General features: G+C 43.6%; 3 protein-coding genes across 8 annotated transcripts in view; 2 read left to right on the plus strand and 1 right to left on the minus strand.

Moving 5' to 3' along the window:
* Positions 1–2,637, plus strand: part of PHF20 (PHD finger protein 20) — a 144,328-nt gene extending 141,691 nt beyond the window's left edge. For all 6 annotated transcript variants that reach the window (XM_045885700.3, XM_064573101.1, XM_045885702.3 and 3 more), the window contains one exon: positions 94–2,637. In XM_045885700.3, coding sequence (XP_045741656.1) covers positions 94–236 — 143 coding nt within the window. In that variant the 3' untranslated portion in view covers positions 237–2,637. The remainder of the gene's footprint in view (positions 1–93) is intronic.
* Positions 2,638–3,684: 1,047 nt separating this feature from the next.
* Positions 3,685–4,650, minus strand: SCAND1 (SCAN domain containing 1). The gene has a single exon (XM_045885704.3). The coding sequence runs from the start codon at positions 4,472–4,474 to the stop codon at positions 3,941–3,943; it is 534 nt and encodes a 177-aa protein (XP_045741660.1). The 5' UTR covers positions 4,475–4,650; the 3' UTR covers positions 3,685–3,940.
* A 39-nt stretch (positions 4,651–4,689) lies between these two features.
* CNBD2 (cyclic nucleotide binding domain containing 2) overlaps positions 4,690–12,372 on the plus strand; it is a 61,344-nt gene continuing 53,661 nt past the window's right edge. The window contains exons 1-2 of the mRNA XM_064573103.1: positions 4,690–4,965; positions 7,514–7,567. Coding sequence (XP_064429173.1) covers positions 4,690–4,965; positions 7,514–7,567 — 330 coding nt within the window. The remainder of the gene's footprint in view (positions 4,966–7,513; positions 7,568–12,372) is intronic.

Genomic DNA, 12,372 nt, shown 5'->3' on the forward strand with positions numbered 1-12,372 from the left:
GGATAGATGGGAGAAGATGCTGAAATTCTTGCTGATGTTCTCACAGATGAAGTGTTAGGAGCTCACTGGGTCTCCTCTCTCTTCTGCCTACAGTGTTGGAGAGCTGGCTGGACTACACTGGGGAATTGGAGCCCCCGGAGCCACTGGCCAGGCTTCCGCAGCTCAAGCATTGCATCAAGCAGCTGCTGATGGACCTGGGCAAGGTGCAGCAGATTGCACTCTGCTGCTCAACATGAAACTGGGCACCCAGAACTAGTGGGGGCACAATCCTGGGGCACCTGCAGGAGGAGCTTTGCATATTTAAATAAATAAACCTAGCATGCCGAATGCACGTGACACCGACTGACTTCAGGGATCTGGGCAGGGGGTGTGATAGACATTGGACAAAGGGGCCATTTTGGCTGCTGGAGGGCAGGGCACTCTGATCTTGAAGCCTACCAAGAAGGTAGCAAATAGACTCTTGGGATTCCCTTCTTCTGTGCACATCGTTGAATGGAGAGTGAGTCTTTTTGCACAAACTTGACTTGAAATTGTGCCACCGATAAATGGAATGAGAGCCAAAAAAGTTTAGTCGGAAACAGTTGTAAATTCAACTTGCAGCTTATTTAATTGACTTTTTTTGTCGGGGGGGGCACATGCCAAGCCTTCTTGTTTCTGCCTGGCATGGATTTAGGCAGCAGGCACCATTTTCATTTTTCCAGCTTCGTGAGGATGTTGTGACTTCACATTCTGTGGAGGTTGGGAAGGAGCAGAGGCCTTGGCTGCCCTGCCTTCTCCTTAGGACTCTTCACTTTTCTCACCACCTGTCTTGCATGACTTCATGGTACCGGGGACAAGTTTTGTATGCTTTTACCCCAGAGTTGGCTGGGTTGTGTCTTTTGTAGCAGAGCCCGAACAGCCTGTGGAGGAACTAGAATCTCACAGTAATAAGAATCTAGGAGGATTTCCAAACTGAAGCAGGCAGGGTCTGGAACCCAAAGGACAGCGTTTTCTACCCACTTCTTAATATTGACAGCTTCCCGGTTCTATTTAATGTCCAAAAAATGTTTCCCCAAATTTTGAACTCTCTCACTGTAAAGATTTGTTACAAAGAATGTGGTTTGGAGGATTACCTTATTTTCTATTGTTGTAAACAAACTTCAGATTTTACATGTGCTGTTTTTCTCCTTCCCAGAAGGGTGTATGTTCAGTAGTTGGCATTTTCAAAATTGTTTTAATATACTTTAACACTTTAGATTCCCTGTTTGTATTATTTTGTGAGGTCAAGGTGATAATGCTGCTTAAGGTCCAGGTACAATCTGTACCTTTTAAGACATTTGTTACTCTTGCAGGTTACATGTGTAATTGCTATATTGTTTTTCTTTGCTAGACAAAGTTAAAGAAAATGTTCCATGCTTTGAGGAGTGACCCGTTTCACCATTTAGTTTTCTTATCACTAAAGGCAAAAATCAAAGCACACTTGTCCATTAACACTCACAAGTTAATTATGGGTTTATGAATCTGTAATGTTATATGCTGCAAATATTTACTATGTAAACGTGAAGTAGCCAATATCTCTATAGCAATGACAGTATCTCCAGCGCCATTTGGAATGATTAGGCCTTGAAGGCACACAGGTTCACTGTGGTCTTGAAGGCCTCTGTACCAAAATCTGTTTCAGGGAATGCTCTGTCCAGTGATTTCTTCACCATTTGATATAAAATGAATTTAGGGCCAGTTGACCTGCTGTAGCTTATCCATCAGAGGAAGACATGTGGCTGTGACATCTGTAGTAAAGCTGACGCAGTTCCTCTCCAAGAGGCTCTTTCCCATTGCTAACGTTGGCATTTCTGGTGTGGGAAGAAATGTCTAAGGAGTGTGCATGGCATCTATGTTTTGCGCAATTTATGACAGCCACATTATAAGAATGGTGTATTTGTCTGAAAAGGGATGAAACAGGATGATTTTCTGTAGCCACAACTGTGAGGTATGATGACTGTTGTATTGCTAGATTACTGATTTTTCTTTTCTCAGATACATTCGAGCATCACATCTGGGGAAGCTACTACAACTTTAAGGGAGTCAATGTCATGTCTTTCTCAAAGGTGGAAGCAGAAACTGAATTACCCTAATTCTGCCAAGTGGCCATTATTGGGTTTATTGTGTATAAAGGAAATAATCCCATTTCACTCATTGTGACTTTTGTCTTTAGGGAAGCAGGGATGAGTCCCAAGTTCTGATAACCTCAGTGTGCTTCTCTAATTTAAAGCCATGTTTAGGGGCTCCATCCCCAATTCCTGGGTCAGGCTGAATTAACCCCAAGTTGGAGCACTGGAAACTGTTATTTGCAAAGATTACTGTTACTATTTAGAAATATGTACACTACCTAAGTTTTCTTTTGAGAAAAACTATCCACCTATAAAAAATTGCCTTGACAAAAACAGTTCTGGTTTGACTAATCATTTTGTTTCTTTAAATGAGTGTTATGCAAGGTGGACCCTTGATGAGCCAACATTGCACTGTGGATACATGTCTATGTTTACGCGCTATTAGAACAGAAGGCGCTGTATATAGAAATGTTGCTTTGAAGCAATATTTGCAAAACATGCAAACTTCTGTATCTGTATTTGGAAAAAATAAAACAGGTTTTTGTTGCTATGTTTCAATCATGTTATTATAAAGTTCTGTACCCTATTTTTAATATGCATTACATAATTTTCTATAAACATCTTTTAGAGGAAGACTTACATTGTAAACAGATAGATGTATCTTCTGCAGGGAAGCAGATGCAAGCTCAAGATTCTAAATCCCAAGAAAGTATGCAAAATAATTTTGAATTCATCTAAGGGTCTTTAATATGCAAATGTAAAATGTCCCACATTGTCCTCTAACCCAGTCTGGCTTGTGCTTTGTGGTGTGAGCTGCAGGCTTATTAGATTTCAGTTGTTGAGAGCAGTGAAGTGAAGATAGGTCTGGCCTTCCTCATATTAAGAGATGGCACCCATTGCAATTAGGACCCTTCTGAGACCAATCCAAATTGCCTATGGACCCCAATTAGTTCCTTCCTGGGTGGACAAAAGACTTAGGGAAAAATAGGCTTTAAGATTTCATAACAGAGCTTCCCTATTACTTGCCAAATCCCTTCTTCTCTTTCTAAACAATTATGCTTATTAAAAAAGTATAGCTAGAGAGAATTAGAGTGGCTCCAGCAATGTAATAATTCATTAGTTCATGCCAGTTCTACTTAAATTCTAGGGGCCTAAAATATGACAAGAAAGGTGAGTTTGGAGGCTTAAACCAGAGCTCACAAGGAGCTCTCCCTAAGGAACTGCACTAAAACACTAAAGTAGCCCACAGGCATAGGTCTTTTGGGAAGCCTGTGCCCAAAGGGCAGGTTGGTGTAACAAGTTAGTGGCCCAATTGGTATAGAGGTAGCCAGTTGAGTAAGCACTTTAGTAGAGTCGGATAATTACCTGCCACAACCACTATCCACTACCTTTTTAGGTGGAAAAGCAATTTCATACTCCAGTGAGAGGTAGGGGCCGATATAGAACCACGGCTGCTAAAACCTTCTTTACGCAGACCCCAACTAAACAATGGAATCCCAAGTGGGGTCCTGTGGAGCGAGGAGAGAAACTTCCCAGATGTGGAGGCCCAGGCCTAGCCAACACGCTAATGATCCCACAAAAGCCAGTAAATGCCAAGTGAATAGGGAACAAAGGCTTTATTCTCATGGGCTCCCAACTTGGTTTCGCCACCAGCCAAAAAGGAGGTTGGAAGGAGACAGGCTCGGGAAAATAAACCTAGTAAAGAACGAACGAAAGGGACACATCAGACGACTGGAGCTGCCAAAAACTCGGTTTTCATCAACGCGGAATGGAGAGCCAGGCTCAGGCCCCCAGACCCGATCGTGGCCGCAGTCCATAAAACGCCCGAGCCCGGTCGCCCGCAGCTCCACAGCTCAGCCCGTGATGCGCACATCCGTGCGGCGACGAAGCCGCCGGGCCCGTGCCGCCTCCGGCAGGATGGCGAGCAGCTGCTCCTGCACCAGCATCTCCACGATCTGCTCCTTCGTGCGGATGTCGGGTCGCAGCCACTGGCGGGAGAGCTCCCGCAGCTGACGGAACGCCTCCCGCGGGCCTGCGGCGTCCTGGTAGCGGAACTGTCGGAAACGCTGGCGGAACGTCTCCGGGCCGGGTCGGGAGCCGCCAGGGTGTGGAGGGGAGCGCGGAGCAGCTTCGGCAAACGGCGGGGCGCCCTGGGCTGGGGGAGGCAACTCCAAGGCCGCGGAGGCCGCCTCAGGAGGCGTAGGAATCGCTTCGGGGACCGCGGCGTTGGGGCTGGAGGGCTCGGGGGCAGGCGGTGGGGCCTCAGGGGTCGACGAGGAGCCCGCAGAGTTACGCTCCGGGCCTGAGCTCAGGCCGGCTCCTTCCTCCTTCTCTGGCGGCAGCGCGAGGCCCCCAGCAGCCACCAAGCTCGGCTCAGTCTCCGCCATGACTCCAAGCTCCGGACGTCACTCTTTGTCTAGCAGCCGTGGGCTCAGCACTGCGTCTGCGCGGGGGCGGGCTGAAAGGGAGACGTTTGGTGTGTAAGGGCCGAGCCCGCGCGGCCTCCGGGGAGGCGGATGGGGGCTGGCTGACAGCCAACCGAACTCGACCGCACCGTCAAAGCGCCTGAGGGGACCGAAAGCGGAAGTCCCCTCTAGCTTCTATGATGAGCTCGGCGCCAGAGCGCCCGGAAGCCGAGTCCCGGCTCCCGGAAGCGGCGCCCCCCCGCGTTAGCGAGCCACGCCGGGAGGCGGCTGTGACTGAGGGGCCGGGGTGGACCTATCCGAGCGTGCGCAGGGCTCGTCTTCGCGATGTCGCCTCCCAGCACCAGTTCGAGGAATCGGAGTCCGAGGAGGAGGGGGAGGAAGAAGAGGAGGAGGAGCTGGAGGAGGAGGAGTCCAGAGGGGTCTTTACCCGCTCTAAGCTCTTCGGCCCGCAGGTGATTTGCACCTCCCGCTGCGTGCACACCTCCTTAGCAGACGGCGAACCACGGTTTCGCTGGGGCTGGCGCCCGGCCGGTGGCGGGAGCGGGGCGGCGGGACGGAGATCGGCACGAGGGGCGCCTCCGACCCGGGGAAGTCCTCTTTTTTAAAGAGGAGGGCAGTGGCACTCGTCTTGTTGCGAGGATGACAAAATACAACGTGTGAAGATCCCCAGCACGCATAGTAAGACTCTCCCCTCCCATGGCACAAAGTATATGCTCAAGAACTGTGTGCCATTGTTATATTTTGCGTGTCCTTTGAAACCAAGGGACAGGTGCCTCTGTGGGTTCTGCTTTTTTTTTTTTTTTTTTTTAAGATTTTATTTATTTGACAGAGAGAGACACAGCGAGAGAGGGAACACAAGCAGGGGGAGTGGGAGAGGGAGAAGCAGGCTTCCCGCTGAGCAGGGAGCCCGATGTGGGGCTCGATCCCAGGACCCTGGGATCATGACCCGAGCTGAAGGCAGATGCTTAACGACTGAGCCACCCAGGCGCCCCTGTGGGTTCTGCTTTTAACATTAAGATTAGACTGTGAATGCCTTGCCCCATATGCATGGGCTTACTGAGCCCTTGAAATTTGGCTAGTCGGATTTGGGATGTGCTGTAATGTAAAATACACTCAAGATTTAGTACAACAAAGAGTAAAATATCTCAATATTTTTTATATTGATTACATGTTAGATTGATAATATTTTGCATATGTTGGGTCAAATAAAGTGTATTATTAAAATTAGCCTGTGTCATTTTACTTTTTAAATGTGGCTACTAGACAAATTTAAATTATATGTATGGTTTGCATTATATTTCTGTTAAGCAGCCTTGTGCTACCGTTTTTGGAGTCAGGCTGCCTTGGTGGAATCCCCATTTCAGGGTTTATTTGCCTTAGGCCAGACATGTTGAGAGGATTAAATCAGCAAAGCCCTTTGAAAGAAAGGGCTTTTTATATGTTTGCTATTGTCTTCATTATGTAAATTGCTATTTCTGAGCTGCAGGGTTTTTTTTTTTAATCTGTAAAATGTGAAAGTAATACAACTTACCTCATAGAAGTTATGAGAATTCAGCAAGATGATGCAGATAAAAGCATGTAGCTCTGATAACCCTTCAGTGATATATTCTGTTTGACGGTTGACTCACAATTATGTTTTGTATCGCCATTTTATGGATAGGGAAACTAAGACCCAGAGAGAGGGGACCCATATGAAAGGTTTTGTCTGAGCTCTGTGCAGAAGGAGTGGGTCTGTTTAACAACTTGCAATACACCAGCAGCCCTCATATAAAACTTGCCCCCCCATAGGATGTGCTCTCTTGGATGGGTAGAAGTGGATCCTCACAGAACATTTTTCACAGCTTGAAAACCTTGAAAGTCATTGCAATGGGTCTTGAATATTTTTTTAGTTATTGACACTTAAAATTGGGAGATTTCACATGCGAAACTGGATTTCCAGCTTTTCTTGAAAAAGTAGAGGAGCTGACCACATTGGACCCACTCACATTCCTGCCAATCAACAATTAATTAGCTGGAGCTGAGTCGAGTCTCCTTTTAGACAAGATGCTCTGTCCCAGATGGCCTCAATCCCCACCACTCCCTTTTGTCTCAGAAACAGAATGCTGTTTACATTTACTATTGCTCTCAGGTTGTTGTTTTCCTTAGAGCTGATATTTTTCTTTATTTCCAGAGGTGGGAAAACAGGTGCCTAGAGTTTGTTATACCTACTAGCTTCAAACCTTTACTTCCTCTGCTTCGCCTCTTGGCATTTTGATTCACTGCCCTGAGTGAACCAACAGTCCTATTCCCTGGGTGGTAACAGGCAGTCAGAAACCTGGGTTTAAGGGAGCACATCAAACCTTGCTGCAAGGACGAAGGGTCATGGAAGGCTTTACTGGGAGACTTCAAGCTGATACTCAAGAAGAAAAAGAGTAGATTTAGGGGCATTCCAGGTAGAAGGCATTGCCTATGCCAAGGCACAGAGTGAATGGGAGCAAAACTTTGTGGAAACTGCAGACTAAAAGGGTGGGGGGTGGCCAGGGTCTGGGAAAGGGATGAAAGCTGAGGTTGGAAGGTCATTTGGAAGTTAAATCATAGACTGCCTAGAATTCCATGTTGAAAAATGTAATCCTTGTTCTGTCAGGGAAGGGAATGAACTCTTGTGGTCCATGGAATCACAGAATGTTAGATCTCTAGTCCATTTCGCGCATCCCTATTAGAATCATAGAATGTTAGAAATCGAGAGATCTTGGAGATCTATTAGAATTGGGGAATGTTAGAATGGAAGGGACCATTGACATTAAATCCAAAAATTAGATGCAGTTATTCTAAACTCTATGGGTGAGCAAATCCCCAGAATCTAAAAAAAAAAAAAAAAAGTTAAAATACCTCTTCTGGAATTATCCTACATACTTATGCGTATGATTTCAGGTGATTCCCAGGTATCCTTGAACCCATCCACAGGACCCAGGTTAAGTTTAAAATATATTTATATGTATTCCATTCTCCTAAATTTTGCAGGTTAGGAAGTCAGCACACCAAGAGGAAATGGACTGGTCCAAACTAAAACACCTAGTAAGTGGTTCCATGAGGACAGAATTCTTTTGACTTGTAGTCCAATGTTCTTATCATATTAGGCCTTTTCATTAGCACTAGGTTGGGAGCTCACTTGGGAAGGGATCATAAATCATGCATCTCCTATCACTTAATTTCCAACATAAGATTCCCAGTTGGACTCTCAGTAAATGTTGAATCAAGGGAAAAAGGACAAGTAGTGGGTTTCATCTATGAAGGGGAGCTCTAATATGATTCCCATACTCTTTCAGAGACTTTGGTGTCTTTTAATGGCATACTGTTGGGGGTTGTGGTATAGAAGCCTCGATACTTTTTTTTTTAAGGCTTTTTATTTGGAAATAATTATGGCTTCATAGAAAGTTGCAAAAATAGTACAGAGAGGTCTCATGCACTTTTCACCCAGTTTTCCCCAGTGGTGATATCTTGCACAATCATAGTACAATATCAACATCAGAAGATTGACAATGATACAATCCACAGAGTTTATTCAGATTTTACCAGGTTTTTTTTAATATATATATTTTTAAAGATTTTATTTATTTATTTGAGACAGAAGGAGAGAGAGAGAGAGAGCACATGAGAGGGGGGAGGGGCAGAGGGAGAAGATGTGGGACTCGATCCAGGGACTCCAGGATCATGACCTGAGCCGAACGCAGTCGCTTAACCGACTGAGCCACCCAGGTGCCCCCAGATTTTACCAGTTTTATAAGCACTTATTTGTGTATGTGTATAGGCCTATGCAGTTTTATCATGTGTAGATTCATGTACCTGTGCCACAATATCTAGAAATGTTTGATGACCACTAAGATCCTTTAACTGAACTAAAGTGATTTTGATCCTTGGTGAATTACAGATAGAAACTATACCACATAGAGTGCTCTCACAAAGTAAACTGTATTTGCAGCAAATAAGGAGATCGCGGGTAATAACTTCCAAAGCTGTGACTCTGAGCAAGGGTGAATGGATTCCTTTTATTTAGGTAAAGGAGGATGAATATTTAGATAGGAGGGCCTTGTCATCATATGTAGAGGTGGGCATAAAGTCATGCATGCACCTTAAGGAAACATGCCTATGCATGTATTGTGCATTATGTAAATGAGGTTTGTGCTCCTCCTTGAGTGCAGATTTTAGTATTATAATGAGGTAAAGGTAACAATTGGTCACTCCATGGCCCATCTGTGCATGCGTGAGTCAGGGGTTGAGTTCAAATAGAACTGGGTGGTCTGGGCCAGCTGCAGCATTTTGTCCAGGCAGTCCTTATTGCTTGAGGGTTTTCAGTTTCCATCACAGGATGCTCTGCGCATTGGGTCTTTTGCCTGAGTTAAAGAGATAAGCTGGAAAGAAGAGCTTAAGGAAAAATGTGGGACAGAGGTTGGTGAGTACAAGCAGGTAGGCAGCAAAGGTCAGGTCTTGAGGTCTAGTTCTGACAGTCCCTCATGCTACCGCTTTATAATTACACCCATCCCTCTCCCCTACCCCCCATCTCTAGCCACAGGCAACCACTAATCTGTTCTCCATCTCTATAATTGTTTCATTTCAAAAATGTTATATAAATGGAATCATACAGTGTGTAACCATTTGGGACTGGCTTTCTTCACTCAGAATAATTCCCTGGAGAGTCATCTAGGTTTTATATGTTTCATAGTTTGTTCATTTTTATTGCTGAGTAATAAGCCATGGTGTGGATATGCCATGGTTTGCTTAGTCAGTGGTTGAAGGACATTTGAGTTATTTCCAATTTCAGGCTATTCCAAAATGAAGCTGCTATGAATTCTTTTATCCTATGGCTTTAGATAAGTCCGACTCTTTCTGAGCCTGGAGGTAGTAACTACCACACAGAATGGCTCTGAAGAGTCAAAGAGGAAATATATGTACAGGAACTGGTACCAGGTCTGATATTATTTAGATGCTCTTTAATTTCTTACCTCAATGTTTTATTGTTTTCAGCATACAGCATCTGCATATATTATATTTATACCTAAGTATTTCATGTTTTTAGTGCTACTATAAATGGTGTTGTTTGAAAATTTTCAGTTTCTAATTGTTCAATGGTATATAAAAATACAATTGATTCTTGTCTAATGACTTGTATCCTGTGACTTCATTAAACCATGAAACTCACCCCCATTGGGGCTGTTTTTAATTTTTACTACCTGCCCCCCACCCCAGCACACTTGCCATTAATTACTTGTAAGAGTCCCAAGTTGTGTTTTGTCCGAAGTTTTTGGTTACAATGGACAGGGGAGAGCGCCTGTAATGGGGTTACTGCATCTTGGTTGCCACTGGAATTATTTATTCTGATGCCCAAATTACCCTATATTTGACTAGTAAGAACACCTTCAGGCTGACTTCTATCATTTTTTGAAAATTTCCATACTTTTCAGCACATCTTGTACCTTCCCTATCCCAGCTCTGGAATCAGCCATTTCTCCAAGAAACCCTTGTTCTTTTAGTGGAGAATGGTGTTTAGAAACCAAGATTTGGGCACTGGGTTTGTTCAGTGCTGTTGGAATAATCACTGCTCCTAGGCTCCCTCATGAACAGAGTGAGGAAAAGTACCGGGAAGGTTAGTAAAGGAAACCTCAACTAAAGTTGGGTTTGGGAAGACTTATAGGGGGAGCTCTCACGCAACCACTTGTGGCCAGTTACCCCAAAAAAGAGGAGGAGAGGTACCTTGCATCTCCAACAGGAAGGGGTTACTACTTCACCACTCTGGCAAAAGGAAGATATTCTTCTGACCCAGCAACAAGCCCGGCCAATGGGAAGTGCTCTGGTTCAGCCAATGAGAAGCCATCATCCCAAACTCTTACTTTCCTCTGACGAACCTTCATGCTTCCTTTACTAGTGACTTCCTTGTCCTACAGTCCTCTCTATGAAAGCCTCCCATTTTGCATAACTCTAATTTAGAGTATTTCTGCTTGCTAGATGAGGTGTTGCATGATTTATGAATTGTTTGATAAAACCAATTAGATCTTCAAATTTACTCAGTTTTTAAATTTACTCAAATTTACTCAAATTTTAACTATATATCTATTTATTTATGCATCTGTTTCTATATCTGTCTATATATATATTGAAATCCATGTGTTCACACCAACACCTTCAACTCAAGTTCAACACCATGGGGTTTATTCTAGTTTTCGCCCTTTCCATTCATTTAATTCTCTTTTTCAACAGAGAGAAACCTGGCTCTCATGATCTTTTTTGACCATTCCTCCTATGAGTAACTAGTCTCCTGTTGTTGCTTCCATCTCCCATCATCCTTACCCTGCCCAGGGCTCCACGGCTACCGGCTCGCCAACCACAGCCTCCTCCACCCCCAGGCAGATGCCTACCATGGCTGGTACCACCTAATGGCTTCTGGATGATCATTTAAGAATGGAGGAGGAAGGGGAACATTCTTTTTTTTTTTTTTTTTTTTTAACTTAAAGAAAAATTGTGGTAAAATCTACAAAACAAAATTTACCATTTAAACCATCTTTAGGTGTATAGTTCAGTGGCATTTAAGTACATACACATTGTTGTGTAACTGTCACTACCATCTGTTGCCAGCAAATTTTCATCTTCCCCAACTGAAACTCTGTACCCATTAAATAATAACTCCCCATTCACCCCTCTTCCCAGTCCCCAGCAACCACCAGTCTATTTTCTGTCTCTATGAATTTGTAGGAACCTCATACAAAGGGAATCCTACAATATTTGTCCTTTTGTGTCTGGCTTGTTTCCAAGTTCGAATATTTCCAAGTTTCATCAACATTATAGCATGTATCAGAATTTCCTTCCTTTTTAAGGCTAACATTCCATTATATATAGATAGCACATTTTGCTTATTCATTTGTCAATGGACATTTGGGTTTTTCTACCTTTTGACTATTGCAAATAATACTGCTGTGAACATTGGTATACAGATATCTTTTGGAGTCTCTGTTGTTAATTCCTCCGAGTATATACCCAGAAGTAGAATTGTTGGATCATAGGGTGATGCTTTACTTAAATTTTTGAGCAATTGCCATGCTATTTTCCACAGTGGCTCCACCATTTTACATTTACACCAGCAACACACTTGGGTTCCAGTTTCTCCCCATCCTTGCCAGCAGTTGTTATTTTGCATTATTTTCTCAATGGGAGATGTTAAATAGAAAATTTTAAGGTAAGTTATGAGTAGACAGGATATTCATATTTTCAACAGATCTAGTAATCTTATCATTTCATTTACACTCACCACACACTACATGCATCATTCCAGGAGGCCGGCTGTGATCATGGTGAAGAGAAAGCAGGTTCAGCTAATGAGGTGGTTTGGATACAAGGGCCCCAGGATGTTCCTTGTGTGTGTGTGTGTGTGTGTTTTGTTTTTTTAAAATCTTTCATTACAAAGTCTAAGAAGCTTGCTCTGGTCTCTCTACTGACTTTATTTCTTTTTGGTAACCTATTTTATCAAATATGTTTGATCTTGGGGTAAAGATCTTTTATCTTTTGATGTCTTGATAAGCTGCAGATACTGGTCTAGGGTGCTTAATCTAGCCAGATTACGTTTGTAATTAACTCAGTTATTACTAATTATTGTTCCTGATAAACCAATGTAAATTCAAAAGCCTGGGTACTTTATGATCCTTTTGTCATTTTCTCCTTTCACTTACTTCTATTCAATTGCAACCCTCCTAGTTCCTAGAATTCAGTGAACCTGTTTTTATTGTGGTGCTCTCCTAGTAGCTGTGTCCCTTATTGCACTGCATTGATTTTGTTTAATTACTTAGAAATTGATGCATTTAGGGATGCCTGGCTGGCTCAGTCAGTAGAGCATG

Source organism: Mirounga angustirostris, unplaced genomic scaffold (assembly GCF_029215605.1).
Source record: "Mirounga angustirostris isolate CCGP_5_RB_7025 unplaced genomic scaffold, mMirAng1.0.hap1 SCAF_10, whole genome shotgun sequence".
In the NCBI taxonomy this organism is placed as follows: domain Eukaryota; kingdom Metazoa; phylum Chordata; class Mammalia; order Carnivora; family Phocidae; genus Mirounga; species Mirounga angustirostris.